The sequence below is a fragment of the Sciurus vulgaris genome, assembly GCF_902686455.1.
Source record: "Sciurus vulgaris genome assembly, chromosome: 9".
Classification (NCBI taxonomy): domain Eukaryota; kingdom Metazoa; phylum Chordata; class Mammalia; order Rodentia; family Sciuridae; genus Sciurus; species Sciurus vulgaris.
In genome coordinates, this window is record NC_136469.1 from 29643567 (window position 1) to 29662722 (window position 19156).

A 19156-nucleotide genomic window follows, 5' to 3' on the forward strand; every position below is an offset into this window, starting at 1 on the left:
AATGAATTATGTCTACCTGAATGACCTGAAAATGTGTACTCTCAAGGGCTCAGTCCTCACGCAGGCGGGTAGAGATCCAGATCGTGGGGGGTGGGGGAAGAGACTTACAGAGGTGTGGCACTGAAAGAAGAATGGGGGTTGGGGTGAGGCAGCCTGAGCTTGAATGGCGGCCCTGCCACCGTTAGGGGGACGTGTTTCCATCTAGGAGCCTGAGCTTCTCCACCTGTGAGTGGGGAGGGTAACCTCCACCACATTGGAGGGTGGAGAGGGCTGCAGCAGTCATAGGCACCTGCAGCCTCTCAATGGTTTAGAAATGGTAGAATGATTTTCCTTAAAGACTTAAGATTTTCTCCCTTCAAGGGAAAATGTAAATGTAATTGCAGATGTTTTCACAACTGTTTCAGTAAAGAGGTTGGAACTGGTAAAAGGTGGTCATGTGGGAAGACCCAATTCTCAGTTTAAAACGACTGGACAGTGGGCATGACTTCACTTAAAGAGACCCTATGATATATCTCCGTATCCCAGAAGTCCCCAGGAAGGCAGGATCAGTTAAAATTCATGGGTTACTTTAAGCCTATGGGTTTTTCCTTTCACTTTAGAATCAAAGTAAAAAACTCCCCGGCTGATTGGCGTCTGCAGGCGGTTCTCCGTCAGGTGTACCGTAGCCCTCTCACGGCGGAGGCGCCCTGACCGGCTCCTCCTTCCTTCTCTAATGACTGCTATCAGGAAGTTCTTCGATGGCCTTAGCCAGTACCTGACGGGCCATTTCTGCCTTCTCTGAGAGTAGAGTGTCTTTCCTTCAAATCTAAACACTTTTTATGACTCAAGACCCATTCAGTCAGACATTTCTAGACCTCGAGTGGCCCGGCCCCTGGTCCTGTGCTGACCACCCTCGCTCTCCCGCAGGGCCCGTGGAGCCGCCCGCGCCCGCGGCCTGCATCGTGGAGTGCGGCAAGGCCCTGGACGTCAGCTACCTGCAGTACCTGTGGGAGGCGCACGCCAACATCCTGCGCTGCATGAGGGACTGCCGCGTCTGGTCCGCCCTGTACGACGGCGACTCGCCCGACCCCGAGACGTTCCTGCGGAGCGCGGCGGAGGAGAGCCCGCTGCGCCCTGCGCCCCGGCTGCCGCAGCGCCCGCCCGGGGCGGCCAAGGCCCGGAGCCAGACGGAGCTGGAGTGGGACGACAGCTACGACACCGGGATGTCCTCGGGCGACGTGGGCTCCCCGGGGCCCCGCCACCTCGCAGAGGCCCCCGGGCCCCCGGCCCCCCGGGAGCCCCCGAAGCACATCCAGGAGATGAAGAGGAACGCCATCCAGCTCTTCAGGGGCGCCTACATCGAGGAGTCAGACTTCCAGGACGACGTGATGGTGTACCGGCTCTGTGCCGAGAAGGACGCTGACGACGTCGCCGGGAGGCCTCAGCACAAGCCCGCGGGGTCCCCGGCCCAGGCCCTGCCCGAGGCACAGCGGCCCCGCGTGGACAACGGCCCCCTCCCCAGCCCGCAGCCAGGGACAGACGCAGAGGGACAGCAGAGGGACAGCGCGCACCCCTTGCTGGATGTGTCCGAGCCACCAAAGCAGGAGAATGAGCCCGAGGTCGCCCCCGAACTGGACTCAGAGCTTGCGACCCAGGTGCCCGAGGCAAAGCAGAGGCCAGACCTGGCCGAGGTCCACCCCGAGAGCGAGGACTTCATTGCCCAGTGTGACCAGATCATCAAGGAACTGGACTCGGGCACTGAGAGCCTGGTGGACCAGCATTTCCCCCCGGACCCCTTGCTTCTCACAGAGGAGGAAGAAGGGAGGGAAGGAGAGGGCGGAGGAGAACAGAAGGGGGCAGAGGAGGAGCGGGAGAAGGACCTGGAGGAGGACCAGGAGGACTTTGACTCCTTCATGGCGGAAGCTCCTGCTGCAGAGCCCGTGTGTTCCCCATTTGGGGTGAGAGAGGAGGCTGCCTGTGCCGGGCCCCATGCCGGGAGGACTCAGAGCACCCCGTTCACAGGTGACCATCTTAAATTGCTTTGTGGTTTCAGCTTTTGAGAGCCCCTGTGCAGTTTGGAACAGGAAAGTAAGGTAGGTGAAGGCGAGCAGCATTCTCCACTGACCCGACAGGGGAGTGAAAGTACTTTGGTAAGGAGCAAAGAGGGGAGCTCTGATTTTTATTTTGTCATTCTTGTAATGATTGTCTTGTTCATTTAGCAAGTTAGGGGTTGACTTTTACTTCCCTTGATGAGCCTGTGATAGAGTAACAGGACTGATGAAGCCACACAGGAATCCAGTGTGAGTGTTCAGTGAGCCACTTCCTTTAGTCTAATCTGTTGTTCTCCTTAGCACTTACTTTTAGGCGTCTTCTCAAAGATTACCTTCTCCCACACCAGAGTGTTTGCTCCCTGGGGCAGAGATGCCTTTGTTTTGCTCTGTCCCCAGCATGCAGAAGGTGCTTAGGACATTTCTAAGTGACAGGAGCTGTGCACACACATCAGAGGCCGGGCTTGGTTGTGCCCTTGGGAGCCCATTCAGATAGCTGCAGGATCTTCACCCCAAGATAAGGAGAGTGGACCCACCGGCACTCCTCGCTCTTCTACACGGTGATACAGTGCCAGCAACAGGTAGACGTCATGTGCAGCATAGGTAGACATCAAAAGGGACAGGATGGGACAGCAGATGAGTGGGGTGGGTGAGGAAAGAGGATAGAAAACATCATTAATTATTAAGCAATAAAATCTGAACTTGCAAATGGCAGTGCCAAGGGAATTTCTACAGATGAGAAGGGTCCATTCGCTCAAGGGAGCCGGGGTGGGGCCCCGAATGGTGTTCAGGAGCAGGGAGTGGTGCTGGGAGAAACTAGTGTCACAGACAGTGGCCTTGGAGTCAGGCCTGCAGTGGATCCTGCTCTAGCCTCTCACCATCCCTGTGGCCTTAGCATCCCCATGTGGCCTGGCATCCTTGGGCCCACCCTCTGGCCCTGTGAAGACTGGCTGCATTCCTGAGGTGGGGAGGCCTTATTACTGTGCTTGCAGGTGGCTCCTGAAGTCTCAGCTGATGCTTTTCCTTCCCAGGCAGCAGGGAACAATGTAGTGAAGGGGGACTGTGCTCCACCCACCCCAGGGTCCTCTGAGATGAATGACAGCAGACCGCCCCTGGTCCAGCCAAGTAGGCTTAATGCAATTTTAAGGGGCTCTTCCACTCTCCTCCCCCAATATTTATTCATCTATTTACTGATGCCTGAAGATTTATTTAAACAAGGAGAAAGCTTTTAATTCCACAATTATAAGGCTTCAGGTTCTGGCTGAGATAACATTTCAGTGTGAACAAGTTTTAATTAAAATTCAATCAGTCAGTCAATCATAAGTAAAAAGGATTAGATCATCTCACATTTCCCAGTTGATAGGGGAAGGGGAGGGGGAAGCAGTGAGCTCCACGGAGGGAAAGGACAGAAGTGAAGCTGTGCCTCCGCCTCCGGGTCCTCCAGGAGGCCCGCCCCACCCGCTCACGGGCTCTAAAGGCCATTCTTCAGAATGCCAGCATTCCCGCAGCTCCCAGAGCATCACCCCTGGGGGATGCTTACTGCCACGCACAGCTTAGGAGAGAAAGCTAATGCGACGCTTGTTAAATTCATCAGCACTTTACATATGATGCGCCTGAGAACTGGTAAGCGTGGTGCTGATTGTTCAACACTTCTAGGTCAGTAGAACTAAAACCGTGCCTTTTCCTCCTTTGGACACAGCTTCAGAGAACTTTTTTTTTTCTTTCTTTCTTTCTCTCCATAGGTGAGCTTTGTTTTCAAACTTCTAAATGTGTTTTGCAGCATCAGGCTTAACTTCCCTCTCTCACGGGAGTCCTAGTTTCCACTGAAGTGAATTCACTTCCCAACAAAACTACAGCATTCCATTTATGTAATTTTATTTATTCATGTATTCAGCAGTCTTTTATTGATACCATAATATTTGGCAGGTTCTGTCCTTAGGAGCTACGGACACAAAACTGAAATCCCATCTTTGAGAGGAGAGCCCAGGGAGGGCCTGTGCGCTCCTGGTGAGAAATGCTCCTTGGTCCTCCGCTGAGGCAGGGGGCGGGCAGGGCTCCCCAGGAGAGGCCCTGACACTGAGCGGAAGTGCAGGTAGAGCAGATTAGGATGACGGTGCAGACAGGAAAAGAGGAGTGCCAAGGAGCCTAGTGAGGCAGGGAAGTGGGAGAGGACTCCAGAGCCTCGCTGATGTGAGCCTGCGGGGGCCTTTGTGCCACGCTGAAGAGGGGACCTTACGCCCCCGGCACTGAAGAAGCCCTTGAGTGTTAAGTCCAGGAAGCAACGTGAACAAGCCCGCCTTGGCAGGCATGCGGAGCCAGCAGTAGTAGGGAACAGGTTTGTGCCTGGAAGAACAGTGAGAGACTGTTGATTCAGAGTTCAGGACTCACCAGGGCTGTGACCTGGTAACCGTGTCCAGGAACATTTCCACAGCGGTATCCACACTTGGGCACCAAGAGATGTCTACAGGGATGTTCACTGCAGCATTGTTTATAATAGGAAAAGCCTGGAAGCAACCGGATACCCACCAGCAGGGGATTGGCTTATTGACGCAGCTCCCTTAACACTCAAATATTCTGTGGCCCTGAGATGAGTGAGACAGCTGGGCGTGCTGGTCAGGTGGTCTCCAGGACGTGTCCTTCATGGAAAAGCAAGCTACGCACCGGTGGCTTGAAAAACTTACTGGAAGTGGGGGGAGGGGAGGGAGAGGAGACACTGCACACCTGGAGCGAGATGACGAGCTGGTTGAGAGCATGGAAACAGATGGTCTGCGTTAAAATTCTGGTTCCATTATTTACTAACCGAATGCACTCAGCATTCTGCATTATCTTTAAATGGAATAAATAATAAATATAGTTCCTAGGGTGGTTGTATTAAGTGCCTGGGAACACTGGCTGGCACATGGGGTGTACTTAATAAATGTTTTCAATAATTCAGCTATTGCCATTTTATTATATACATAAAACATTTCTAGAAGGATATACTAAAATCTGTTAACAGGATTCAGGGATAGGGGTTTCCTTCAGGAAAGTGGCCTGTTTTTTACTTATACCCTTATACTATTATATATAATATATAATGACCATTTTAAAGATCATTTTAATCTCTATTAAAATAGAAAAATTTTTGCTAGAATTCAGACAAGAAATGATGAAACTCTGGCTTAAGACAGCTGGCACAGGGTGTGTGTGTGTGTTTGTGTGTGTGAAGGTCTACAGTCAGATGTTTCCAAGGTAGAATTTGGAGAGTTGAGGACAGAACTAATGGCAGCTCTGTTTTGTAATTTGGGAAAAGCAGAAGGAGCAGGATCAATGGAGGCAGGGGATGGGGACACTTGAGGGGAGAGAAGTGAATGACAGGGATAGGCAATGGAGATTGTCTTAGTCAGTCTGAAAAATTAAATATTTTATGGTGGTTTGTTAACTTTCTGTTACTGTGACAAAATACCTGACATAATCACCTCTTTAAGAAGGAAAGGTTTATTTTGGCTCACAGTTTCAGAGGTTTCAATCTGTGGTTGCTTGGCCCCTTGCTTTTAGGGCTTGTGGGAAGGTGGCATATTGGGGCAGGGAGCTCATTGGGGAAGAAGCTGCTTGCCTCAGGGTGGCCAGGAAGAAGAAAAGTGAAAGAGGAGGGCCAGGGTCTCCATATTCCCTTCGGGGGCATGTCCCAGTGACTGACTTCCTTCCTCTAAGCTGTGCCTCCTGAAGGCTCCACCTCCCAGTAGCATCACTGGCTGGGGACCAAGCCTGTAACACAGGCCTTTGTGGGATGTTCAGTTCCCAGACTGTGGCAGGTGGGAGTTTATCTGTCCTTCTCAGAGAAGAGGGAAAGAAATACCCACTCCTTCTATGCACACATGCGCCTGTGGCTTTCTGAGACGTGGCTCTGTCTTCTGATTTGAGCTGCTTACCAGTTTCCCCTGGCAACTGCTTTTTGCTAAGCAGTTCTTTTTTTTTTTTTTAAAGTGCTAGAAACTAAGAGTAAAGTAGGACTTCGAGAAGGCCCGTGGAACCATCTTGCCTTGCCTTGCCTCCGGGCCTCGTGTCGCCTTTCCTGTCCACGTGGTAGACCACGTGGATTGTGGTGGCAGTCTTCCAGCCTTAACCTGATCTGCCACTCAGATGGGACACTGTCACAGCCTTACTCTCCCCCCTTGCGGGGTTCAAGCTGTTTTTCCCCCACCTGTAGGAGCCATGGCTTGTGGATGGTCTCCCAGGTCGCTGACGGTCAGTGGTTTCCATGTCTGCATGGTGGCTGGAGGAGGACCTGGGCAGCTGGGACCAGGGACCTTGGGAGACTCTTCCACCTAAGTGTGTCTTGGTTGACTCGTTTTTGTATCATCTGGAAGAAACAGATGCCCGAGCCAGAGACTGCAGGGAGCCGGCGAGAGGTGGGGTGAGGGCGCAGCCTTCCCCTGGAGAGCCACCTGCAAAGCCAGACTTGGGCTGTGACGCCTTCTGAGAAGTCGCCACTGACGTCCCGTGGTTCTTGGTGGGAAGATCAGCGGTGGCCTCCACGCCGGGCGCACCCTCCCGTTCTGTTGTGTAGGCTTCTCCAGGGCTCCTCCACCTCCCAGGCCCGTCAGTTCCCTCTGCCACGGAACGTGCCTGGAGTCTGCCCCCGTCCCAGGGATGGAGAGGCAGAGCTGCTTGGCATGGCACGGGCGAGGATGGTGCCTCTTCTGTTTTTTGAGACTCTCTTGAGAGACTTTGTGGATGTTTCTATAGACAGGATAGGAGACTGCGGTCACCCTGTTATTCCCCTGTGTCGTTCCTCCCTCCCGCCCCTCCACACTTCCCTTTCTGTGCTGAAGACTGAACTGGGGATGCTCTACCACCAAGTTACAGCTCCAGTCCTTTTACTTCTTATTTAAAGACAGGGTCTCCCTAAGTTGCCCAGGCTGGCCTCGAACGTGCCATCCTCCTGGCTCAGCCTCCTGAGTTGCTGGGAATACAGAGGTGCACTGCTGTGCCTGGCCCGGTGTTCCCATTTCTTATAGGCATGACCTTGTGCCCTTGCAAAAGGTTTTGCTCTCACCCTGCCAGGGCTTCTGAGTGAAGCGGCTTGTGATGAAGACTGTCCTGTTACATTCACATTAATGGTGCTGAAGTCTTCATAAGGTACGTCTGTTTATCAAGGGCACGTGCTTGTGCTATAAATATGCCACGGTTTAGTGGTATCATCAATAGCTCCACTGGGGGAAAATACAAAAGTCTCATTGATTTTGCTTAATGGAACATTTTTATGGTAAAAATTTAAAACATCCTCAAGTAATTTTTATTAATGCCAGGCTTATTTATTTATTTCCTGTTTTCCCTGGGTCTTCAGTGAACTCGGACATAAAGCATATTAATTTTTCAGTGACCCAAAGTAGCAGGAGCTCTTTTTTGCCCCTTTTTTAATGAGCTGGCTTTTGTAGTCGTGTGGATTTTCTTTTTTTAAATATCTGTGTGACACACCAGACTCTCTCTCAGGACTGAGATCCTTCTCTTCCTCTTCTGAGAATCAGAGTGTGGTTTCTGTTGCCAGGCTACTCACATTACAGCCCCGGGGCCTTGTTCATCCCTCTTTCTCCTGTTGTTTGACATTGTGGCACTTGAGGGAGCAGAATCTCAGGGCGCAGGTTCAGGATAGGAAGCCTGTTCCCGTGGTGGTGTGTGGTGGGCATATTTCACATGCATTTGGTGTTCCTTAATATCAGAGATGTTTTGTTTTGTCTTGTCTTGCAGTGCTGGGGACTGAACTCAGGGCCTGTGCATGCTAGCCAAGCAGTCTACCACGGAGCTCTGTTCCCAGCCCCCCACAAAGACTTCTTGTTTCCAAAGCTTTAAATGGGCTCTCAGGTTTGCCTGATATTTGCGTCAACATTCGGCAACCTGAGAGGATGAACGTCACGTTTTGAGTGCTGGCAGGGCAAGGAATACGGAAACAGCGTGGAAAAGCTTGTTTTAATTTTCGACAACGGAATTTGTCATCTGAGCTTGTTTTCAAGGCCCTTGATAATTTTCTAAGTATGAAAATGGCTTGCGGAGTCAGAAATATTAGTTCCATGCATATTTTCGTGTCTTCTTTTTGTGGTAGTGGTTTGTCTCTGTCTGGACCTTGCGTCAGGAAAAGGCCCGATGTGGGCACCCATCTGGGTTTGCACCTGGTGGTCCATGGTGGTCTGGGGGCTGTGGCTCCACCATTGTTGAGGGGACATGTCCCCATGTGCCCAGCCAGCCCTGAAGCCTTGTGTTCTTCCCACAGGCCCGTTCATCAGCGTGGTCCTATCAAAGCTGGAGAACATGCTGGAGAACTCCCTGCATGTTAATTTGCTGCTTATTGGGATCATCACGCAGCTAGCCAGCTATCCCCAGCCACTCCTGCGCTCCTTCCTTCTCAACACCAACATGGTCTTCCAGCCGAGCGTACGCTCTCTCTATCAGGTATGGCAGTGGGGCCCACCTCTGTACCTGCAGATTTTCTGGGTGCTGATATCTGGACTCCTTTTTTCACAATCTTGTCGTTATTAAAAAATCCCCCTGTCCTAATTCATTTGCTTTCCTTCCCTGTCCTAATTTGCTGGCTGTGTAGATTATTCTAGACAAACTGCAAAGCTTCATTTAGTTTGATGTTTTCAGGGTGCCCTACCAAGAACACCCAGGCAGTTAAAAATGAGCAAATGCCTAATATCATAATAGTTCCCGTAATGAGGGCTATACCTGAAAGATACATGGATGCCCCAGAGTGGAACTCTAGTGTGCAGTATTTAGCATCATCAATGTGTTTGACAGGTCCTCGCGTCTGTGAAAAACAAGATCGAACAGTTCGCCTCGGTGGAGAGAGACTTCCCAGGCCTCCTCGTCCAAGCCCAGCAGTACCTGCTCTTCCGGGTGGACGTGTCTGACATGACCCCTGCCGCAGTAACCAAAGGTCAGCAGCCCTTTCCACTGCTTCCTCCTTAGCTGATCCTCCCGTCACCTGAATGCTAGTTTGTGCTCACAGCTGCTGCTCTGGCTCCGGGGCGGGGCCCTTGGAGCATCTGAAGATATTTTTGTTTTTATGCAACAGGAAGGAGCCCCCTCTTAGTGTCCTTAAGCCTAAAGGAGGGTCTGCCTGGCCCTGGCTGGTGCCCTCAGTGTCCTTAAACCTAAAGGAGGGTCTGCCTGGCCCTGGCTGGTGCCGTCCTTGGGGGTCTGGCTGCGCATTCCTTTTCCGGACAGAGCAGCGCAGGGGAGGAGCTGACTGTGGTATGGGCAGCCTGCAGGAGGTAACGCAGCAGCTGCGGGCCACAGAGGCGTGGGCTGCCCTCCCTGCGCCATTTTTTTGGCCAGGCCTGTCCTGCCTCTGTGTAGCTATTTGATCTTGGTACTTTGTCTCATTGGGCCCCATGTCCCTGAACTTTTTTGTCTGTCTTGGTGCTGGGGATGGAAGCCAGGGCCTCCAGCATGCCACACTCTACCAGCCCCTCCCTCGACTTTTAAATAAAGAATTCACCCCCCGCCCCCAGCCGTCCTTTTTGGCTATAATCAGAAATCTGGTTGCAGTGAGCCCTAAGGGTACTGTGAGGTGCCACTGGCAGGATGAGGGGTCAGGCTTTGAGCTGCTGGGCTCTGAGAGAGAAGGCAAGGCCCTTCAGGGAGGGAAGGGAGACCCCAGAGCTCAGTGTGAGGCGAGCCTCGAGGCCCACGTGTGCCCGTGGACGTTGGTCTGCTGGCTGTGCTCCTCCCCAGCAGGCAGCTGTGCAGTGCCTCGCCTCGTGGGAGAAGGTGTGGCAGTTAGCACTTGCGTGTGCCAGACCACTGCCAGAACAGCCTTAGCAGAGCCATTCGTGACTGTGCGTGTGCACCCGGCCCAGCGCGGCTGGTTTTGCCTGGACCCGCTTGCATGGGCTCTCAGTGGGTGACTGGATGATGGGGTGAGCAGGGTAGCCCGGGCTGGTCAGTGGGTTCCAGAGCAAGAGCAGGAGTGTGGAAAGTCTCCTGGGGCTCAAGGTCAAGGCTGCTACTCTCTGCTGGCTGGAGCAGGTCTCAGATTCCCAGATTAAGAATGGAGCAGTGCTGGGGTTATAGCTCAGTTGGTAGAGTGCTTGCCTTGCAAGCACAAGGCCCTGGGTTCAAATCCCTGGCACCACAAAAAAAAAAAAAAAAAAGGAATGGAGCAAAAGGTCCTTGTGATGGGAAGACCTGCAAAGAATTGTGGCCCTCTCTGCAGTCCACTGGACAGACGGTGGCTCCCGGCTCCTCGCCTGATCCCCTTCCCCAGGCTTGGTCTTCGTTTGTATTTGACGATGCGTAAGGTGCCTTCCCGGGCAGTCAGGTTGTACTGCTGGACAGCACTCTGCAATGGGCAGGAAAGGTCCCCTTAGCTCCATATCCATGTGCAGAAGCCAGGTCTGAGGCCCAGGGCAGTCAGCCTGCACTGTGAAGCTCACGTGCAGGAGGCGTTCATGGAGCTGAGTGCACACGCAGCCTGAACCTGTGCCCAGGGTGAGGGCTTGGAGGGGCAGGTGGCAGTGGGCATCACCCACACCTAGGCTTTGTCCTGGCTTCAGACTGCCTGGCAGCCGTGGCTGCAAGATATGTGCTCAGGGACTTGTCTTACCACGTGTGGTCATCAGATAGTCAGCTGGGATCAATGCGTTTTAACGTCCATGATGCTCAAGGGACTTTGGCTTGTAGGAAGCTTCTCTTGGGATATACAACTTATTTTTTAATGGAGTTTTTCAGATTAATTCCCTCACTTCTTTCAGGTTAGCGAAGTGACACCCTTCCTCCCAGCTTTAAAAATATGAACTCCTGGAGTGGGATGGTTTCCTGTCCCTTCTAAAAAGCTGACTTCTGTAGCACTTCCTGGGACGCGATCGTCTGTCAATGAGTCAAATCTGGGCGGCCTGTTCCCAGGGGGACACAGAGCACCTTCCAGTTAGGATCATGTGAAGGCCACTCATCTGGGTCCCCAAAGGCCTGTGCCAGGGCCTCTGCCTAGCAAGCTGCCCCGAGATGCAGGGTAGCAGGTTCCCTCCTGACTCCTGACAGCTCCCCATCTTAGTCTCGAGTACCTTCTGTGGCAGCTCTTCAGACCCTGAGGGTCTCCCGTGCCCTCCCCTTCTCTGCCTGGGGCTAGGCTTGCTTGGGTTTTTTACCAGGGGAGGGGTACAACTCAGGCACTGGCATCAAGCCGCTCTGTCATGTTACCTCTTCCTGCGCCTCCTGGCAGCTCTGCTGAAAAACGAGGCTCCTCACTTCTGCTTCCAGCAGCAGGAGCAGGTCGGCTGCTCCCGGCAGGTGGACTCCTTGTCGCCAGCTGCCTCAGTGCAGTCTTGAGACAGTGGTCTCTGAGGGACAGCCGCTTCCCAGGCGTTTCTCTCTCCCCTCAAGTCTGTGAAAAGCAGAGAGCTGGTTCCTTCTGCTTCGAGGCCTTTAACTGAGCTCTTACTCTAGAAGGGGAGGCAGGGAGGTGTCATCCCATTTTACAGAGAAGGAAACGGAGCATTCCAGGATGAGCTGCTTGCCAGGAGGGGTCGGCCACTCAGGTCTGCTTGCCTTTGACTCGAGAGCTCGCTGGCGCTTCGCGATGCCCTGAGAAGCCAACACGCTGGTGGCGAGCCCACGTGGGTCGGCCCCAGCTGCTGGGGGACTGTGGTAAGGATGCCCCTGCTGGTCCTCGCCGGCTGGCGCGCTCCGCCTCTATCAGCAAAGGCAGTTTTGATTCTTGAATTCAAGCTGGGTAAATAAGCCTGAGCAGTGACACTTTTTACTCACAGATCAAGCTAGATAAATGAGCCACAAAGCCCTTTTCGGGGAGAAGGGAGGAGTGCATTTGAATGAGGAAGTCAGAGAGGAGGACTCCAGGGAGCGTCGGGAGCACACAGGACTGGCGTTGGTCACGTCCGTCCTTCATTCAGCACGTTTACTGGCTTCTACGAGGGAGGTGTTTAAGGTCACGTCCTTTCAGAGGGGGACTCAGCCCTCAGAAAGCCCAGACAGCACAGGCCTGAAGACAGCACGGCCTTAGCAGGGCAGTAAAATGGGGCAGAAGCAGAGCAGGGAGTGCCTCCAGGGGCAGGAGCTGGTGGCCTGAGGTTCACCCAGCGGGCCCTTTGTCCTCCATCAGTCCTCACCATAGTAACTCTGTGAGCTTCTCACAGGCGAGGAGGTGAAAGTACAGAGTGGCAAAGCAGCTTGCCTGAAGCAGCTCAGCCGGCTGATGACAGTCTGTGCTCTTAACCACGCGGTGCCTCTTGGGTCGAGTGAGAGTGAGATGCGGAGAGGCAGAGGGAGGAGTTCCAGGCACCTGAGCGTCACTGGGCCCTTTGGAAAGCAGCAGTGCCTGAGGGCCCTGTGGGTGGTGAGGGACGGCCCCCAAGGGTGACACACCTCAGGCACCTCACACTTCTGTTGCTGGCCCGGTGGGAGTTTCTCCTGAAAGGTGGTGGAAGACAGATTCTCAACAGCTTCTCCAGTTCTTTATGACATGAACCGTGATACGCTTTAATCTAAAAGGATATTTAAAGCAATAAAGCAGAGGATTTTTTTTTTTTTTTTTTTAACACTGAAGACTATAGGAGTGCAATGTGGAAAGTACTATAAATGTCAGGAATTTTTAGTACTGCAGTTAAGCAACACTCTGAGAAGAGTGTTGAAAAATGGAGCTGAATTCTAAAAAGCAGCCAAAATAATGAAGAGCTTGAATATAATGATTTAGAAGGAGTAATGAGACCGTTTGGATAAGGGGCAGAAGGTGGCATAAATAATTCCTACAAATATATGAGGTCTGGAGATGTTCAGGAATTAAATAGTCAGGGAAGTTGAACCATTTTAATTAGTAAAACTGAGTTGGTATGAAAATGCAAATCGCTTGCATGTGATGGAACTTGGGCTCGTATCACCGAGACCCACGTTACTGAAACTCAGATGGAAACCCCTGGAAACCCTACTTCAATGTCAGCTCCTGCGCTGTTCACTGCCCCTGGCTCCCAGTGGTTGCAGGGAGTCCCTGGGCTGTTCGCAGCATCCCGGTGTTCTCTCCATTATTCTGGAGCTCAAAAGGCATCTTTCACTCTCCTCTTGCATGGAAGGCTGGAGAACCCACCTAGGAGGGAACTGGGGTTCACCAGGAAGCCTTTGGGGCCTGAGCAGCCGGTGCAGAGAGCACAGAGCTTGAGTGCTGGAGCCGCATCCTGTGACCAGGACTGCCCTGGCAAGGGTGGGACGGTCAGTTCAGCACTGGAAGCTTGGGAGAGCAGTGAGCCACTGGATGTCCCTAAATAAACGCCCCGGTGAGCCAGCCCCACACCCAGCCCCTGCCAGTGGCAGGAGAGGCCTTGTTTCCCCGCTGCCTGCCCTGCATCCCGGGCAGCATGGAGGTTCCTGTCTTGTATTCTTTTTGAGATGGTCTGGCTGTGTCGCCCAACTGCCCTTGAACTCCTGGTCTTGAGCAGTTCTCCCCGCCAGCCGGGGCTAGAGGTGTGTGCCACTGCACCCACTGGGAGGTGTCTTGACCGACCTATGTTCTTGCCACAATTTCTGCTCTAGATTCTGTTTAGGGTTTTGGAGAAACGTCTCCTGTCCCAGGCTGTCTGCGGACATTGTCTGCTGGGCAGATCCGTGGGCCAGGAGTGCTCACGAGCCGCGTCTTCGGGATTCAGCCCCAGGAACCACACTCAGGACTACCCACCCACCTGCCCTGCAAACACTTCACTTGAGAGGGCGCGTGGAAGGACACAGAGTCCCCATGACAATTTTCTTCTTCTTCTTCTTCTTTTTTTTTTTTTTTTTTTTCCAGATCCCATTCAGGAGGCTTCCAGGACAGGAAGTGGCAAGAACTTTTTGGATGGTCCCCCACGAGTGCTTCAGCCCTTCCTGGCCAACAGAGCCAAGGTGGTAGGGGCACCCCCAAACCTGCCCCTGCCCGTGAGGAACACCATGCTGGCTGCTGCCCTCTTCCCCGAGTTCCTGAAGGAGCTGGCTGCCCTGGCCCAGGAACACTCCATTCTGTGCTACAAGATCCTGGGTGACTTCGAGGACTCCTATTGTTAGCTTTAAAAAAAAAAAAAAAAAATATATATATATATATATTATTTTAATAGAGATTCTTGTATTATAAGGCTAGAGTGTCTTGACTGAATGTTAAACGCGAAGCTGCTTATCAGGAACTTCTACTTCGATATTTCCTGACAATACTTGATTTGCAGGGAGGGGATCCTCACGTGTCTCCTCTCTGGCCAGGTCTTCCCACCTACCTTATGGAATGTAGTCTCCTAAGCTGATGGCTCCCTTGGCAGGTTTTCTTTGCTCAGTTCTTCCTTCCACTCGTGGTTATCATTTCCCATCCCTTTGAGTTATGCAGTGTGGAGCTCAGATGGCACCAAGCAAATATTGGGGTTCTGTGATCTCCAGGAACGCCCAGTGGCAGAGGGCTGGCTCTTCGGCAGCACGTGAAGAAGGTGCACCTGCAACTGCACAGATGCTCCTCCTGCTGATGTTTGGCTTCCATGTTATAAGAGGGAAGAATAAAGATGGAGCTCCCCTCGCCTCCGTCACATGAGCACGTCATGTGTCCCTTTGAATTTTACTTCCAGGACTTGTATTCTCTCAGCATGCATTGCCTTATGGTGCAGGAAAAGCCCCAGCCTCAGCTCTCTGCCTGGGAAGTCATGTGTAGGTGGAGAGAATTTGGAATGCAGGGAATTCTTTCTTGTTGCTCGAGAGTGTTCCTTAATTGTTGCCATCCCACTACCGAAACACTGATGGTAGCTGTTTTTTGGTAAGATTTGCACAGAATGACATCTGCCTGTGCAAACTGTGACACTGGTTTCTAGGAGTTGGAGCAGATGAAGAAAGAGCATCTCATACCTGACACAGGAGGATGATGACATTGTTTCTCAAAGTGTTTTATGAAAAATGTTAACTTGTGAAGCTGTTCCTTAGCAGGCTTTTTGGGGGGGGGGGGGGGAGTACAGTTGGGGGGGTGCAAAATAGAAGGGCAAGCTAAATACAGCTGTAAAGATGCTGGTCTTTATTTTAAATTGTTTGCTTTTGCTAATGAGTTGCACTTTATGGGTGTCAGCAGGCACCGAGCAGCCTGCTTTGGGAGCTGGGATGTATTGCAAACAGGTCACAGGGAGCCCTGCGAAGCCAAGCGTCTGCTGGTGGCTTGCTCTGCACAGAAGGGCTGGCTTGTGACTAAAGGGCGTCATTATTGGCCCCCTGTGCTGCACGAGAGCCTCTTGCTGCTTCTCCCCTGCTGCAAGAGGCATGACTGTCCTCAGAGCCACGGCCCCCGAAGCCACCACCAAGAGGGAGATGCACAGTAACTGTGGGCTGAAGATGCAACCATCAACAACTGGTATTTATGGATATTAGAGCCCACACCCCTCTGCTTTGGGCCCAGTTCTACAGGGGAGACACAAGTGAGGATGAGCCTCCCTGTTTGGAGGGAACTTGAAAGGCCTGACCCCCTCTGTTCCCTCAGGGTGTCTCTACTGAGCCCTGTGGGCATCCTCAGGCCCAAGGCTTGTGCCTCCAGAGCACCAGTTTGTCTTAATCTGGCCCCTTGCTCAGGAAGAGTGGAGGAGTTAGTTACTGCAGAGCAGAGGGGGCCCTTTTGTGCTTCAGGGATCTGGAAGCAGCGCTTTATGGAGAGTGGAGTGGTGGCCCGTGGATGAAGCCCGAGGCCACCTGTCCCGGGCTGGGTGAGCTGGTGAGCTGGTAGGCTCCAGGCTGGTCGTGTTTCTAAGCAGAAACGAAGACACCTGTTCACAGCACAGTTCTGACTTCATGTTTGCTGCCTTGGACGGTGGTTTGCCAGCATGCCCTCTGCTTCCTGATGCCAAGTTGTATTTTGCACAGCCCAAAAGTCTCCATCAGGAATGGAGGTAGAGAAGGAGGACCAGCTAAAGACGGAATTTAAGCTGTCACTTATTACCCTTGAACTTTGTTTTGCATTGAGTATTTATCCGATTTTTGGACTTTGCAGGTCACATACCGCTGAAGCTCTGTCTGGAAATGGCATTCCTGGGCTTTTGGGTTTGATGCTCCTCCCTCTCCATTGGTGGCGTTGATTCTAGAGTCTGTATTTCATTATGGAACACCGTGGCCACCTCTGTGGAAGGTGCCCATTGGCAAAGAGCCTTTGTGCCTCCCCCCGCCCCCAATATGTTCACAGACTTACTCTAAAGGAGGACAGAGATGACTGGAGACCAGGATGAGGGACAGGAAAATTTAATTTCTCATGGAAACAAACTTCTGTGATGGGATAACTCTCCCTCGCTTCCCTGTTTAGAACTGGAAACTGGCTCGTTTCTGAACCCGCTGCAGTTCTTCAGACGGTTATAGTCAAGGTTTTATAAAACGAAGTAAACTGACTGGGGCATAAAGCATCAGAAGACCCATGTGGCTGAGTGACACAGCCAGGAATGGGTTATTCAGGGAATGGTGTACACAGGTCAAAAGAAAAACAGCAGGGCCTGTGCTATGAACAGAAGAGCAGATCCTGAGAGATGAGACGTGAGCCTGGTTCCTGGAAGGCAGCAGATAGCAGGCCGGCAAGGATAGGAGCTGCTTGGTGGGAAAAAAGCTCAGGCAGTGAAGTAGAATATTCTAGTTCTAAATTAATTATATAGGCGAAGCCCTTCAAGTACACTTTTTCTTTTGGTAATGGATTTTGGGAAAAAAAATTTAGATTTTAAAATGTGGCCCAGGGGCATGGGTCCTTGCTTATGACAAGCCCCCATCAGCTGCCGATGTACTTGCTGACAAAACAGTGGGCACAGCCGCAGCCCAGCTGGCGTCACTGTGTCTAGCCTGATGCCTGGGCAGGGAAGGCAAGTCAGGGATTCCTGGAACTTCACATTAGCCTTAACTCATAATTCAGGGTCTGATTTAGAGTTCTCAACCAGGTGAATTTTATGGTTCAAAACATGTGAGACTCCTGGGATATTTAAAATTGATTTTTGAAAATGACCAGGTAAATGTAGAATTTTAAACAAATTTCAATTTACGTTTAGGCTAAAACATGGCTTCATGGGGGTACATTAGTTTCCCTGCCATGAAATGGAGATGCCAGGGTTAGATGTGATCTTCTCCATCACTAAATACCTCTTTCCTGCAGTATTTCGAGGCCTTGTGAAATTGTACCCATTTTGTTCAGCATTGTTTCGGAAGACACCTTAACTGGCTGAGGTTGAAACTGATGTCTGTCACGTGTTGGGATGACACTCTGTACTTTCACAGGCCCTCAGCAGGTGGCTTCTCTTTAAGTCAGATGTCGTTATTTTCAATCCACCGAGACATCCGGAAAGTGTCCTCTTGTGATGAGAATCCAGAAACGGGGGCAGGTGGCTATCTGGGTCACTTAACTATCTGGACAGCCAGTGGTACTCAGGGCTGGAAGTTGTTGCTGCCTCCGAGTCCCCTTGGCTGCGGTGGTCCTGCGGGTTGTTTCCAGATCTGGAAGTTGAAGGTTGTGCATGGGCTGCCCGTTCTGGATCGGTGGGGAAGCACTGCCCCAGGAGGCGTGGGACCTGCCACCGGTGTGCTGTTAAATCTCTGCGTATGCTCCAGGTCTCATCCAGGGCTGTTCAGTTTAATTGTAATTACCAGTCCTCTGTTTACTGAAACGGCTGTCACGCTGGCCATTTGTACCAGTTTACTGCAGGACAGCTATTACTGCACATGCTACTTCAAGTCACTGGCCCAGGCCGGTGTGGCGTGTGGGTTGCTGTGAACCTTAGCTTTTGCTGAAGCAGTGGTCCTCTGGAGCCTGAGGTCATACCAACTTTGAGCCACTGAGAAGCTACCCTGGTCTCTTGCCTCAGCCTTCAGTCCGTAAATCACACAAGCAAATTGCCCATCAGTTTAAAACAATATGACACGCCGGTTTATACTACACCCTGAAGCCAAGTCAGTGAGGAAACGTTTTAAGAGAATGGTGTTGACTTTTTAAAAAATTATTCTTCTTTTTGAATGGCCACCATAAACCTAATGCTTTAGAAAAAGCTCTTATAAGACCGAGAATGGTTTTGGGGATGATTTTGCTTCAGTAAATCCTCTTCGTTCAGGCATTTTATTAGGTCACTGCTTGTTTTGGAGCAGAGATTATCCTGGCAGCTCATTAACTGGATAAACAGGGCTTTAGCAAGGATTTTCAGAGAGGTTCTTCAGGGAAACAAAGGACCAGGACAGGGTTGGGGGAAGCCGTCAAATTTTTAGCCTCTTGCTCTCAGAACCCCCCAACTGATGATTTTAGATAGGCCTGACCTTTCCCATCCTGTGGGTCAGTGAATTGTGTTCTTGCCTTAAAAGATGTGGGTAACCCAACTGTCGCCCACACAAGTAACCAGACTGACACCAGGGTTCCATCAGATAGTTCCACACGCATTTCAGGCATCTTTGGGGAGTTGAGTTACAGTATCACTTCAGAACCTGACAGGCGATGGAAGCTCCTAGGCCAGATTGTAAATTCCATGGAGCTGAGGCTGCGGGAGTCTGTGCTGCTGACATTTTGTTGCGACAAGTAAGGCCCACCTATAACTGGGACTCTTGTCCTGCAGATGTTTTTAAGGAGGGTATGGTGTTGGTATCTTTCTTACATTTTTGTCCAGCCATCTGACTAAAGGAGGCAACAAGAGCGTTTCATTCAGATACCTCCCAAGCCACGGTCCAGGTCAGCTCTGCTGATGATCCACAGCGCAGCGTAAAACCTGCAGCAGCCCAGACCCCCGCCTGCCTTTGCTAATGGAGAGAGAACGCTGCCTTCCAGAAACAGCATTTTTTTCTCCCTAGTAGCCAGTGTGTGGAGTCCTCGAAATGATGGAGCTGAATTCAGGTGAAATGAAAAGCACACTCTTGTGGGTGATGGCCATACGCTGCGTTAACTGACTTGCCACTGAAGGTGTTCGCCTCCAGAAATTTCCTGGCTTTCTTCCAGATTAGTAATAACTACTTTAAAAAAAAACAAAGGTGGGTGGGGGAGGGACCTCGGCTAAAACGTCCTTACCTCGGTGTAATGATCTCAATTTTTCCATGTACACCCTGGGAGAAACAGAAGTCCATTTTGATGTCTGATGCAAAAAGCTGCATTCTAGATCCAGAACTCAAAATCCTAGGAGTTGGCAGCCTCTTTTTCAAAGGGGCCTTATAAG

General features: G+C 51.6%; 1 protein-coding gene across 6 annotated transcripts in view; it reads left to right on the plus strand.

The window, feature by feature from the left end:
* Positions 1–17741, plus strand: part of FHIP1A (FHF complex subunit HOOK interacting protein 1A) — a 294902-nt gene extending 277161 nt beyond the window's left edge. For 5 of the 6 annotated variants that reach the window (XM_079154187.1, XM_079154189.1, XM_079154186.1 and 2 more), the window contains 4 exons: positions 907–2001; positions 8278–8456; positions 8805–8943; positions 13798–17741. In XM_079154187.1, the coding sequence (XP_079010313.1) occupies positions 907–2001; positions 8278–8456; positions 8805–8943; positions 13798–14051 (1667 nt within the window). In that variant the 3' untranslated portion in view covers positions 14052–17741. Of the gene's footprint in view, positions 1–906; positions 2073–8277; positions 8457–8804; positions 8944–13797 lie in introns of those variants that run through there. The other variant, XM_079154191.1, reaches the window with a different exon arrangement.
* Positions 17742–19156: the final 1415 nt, after the last annotated feature.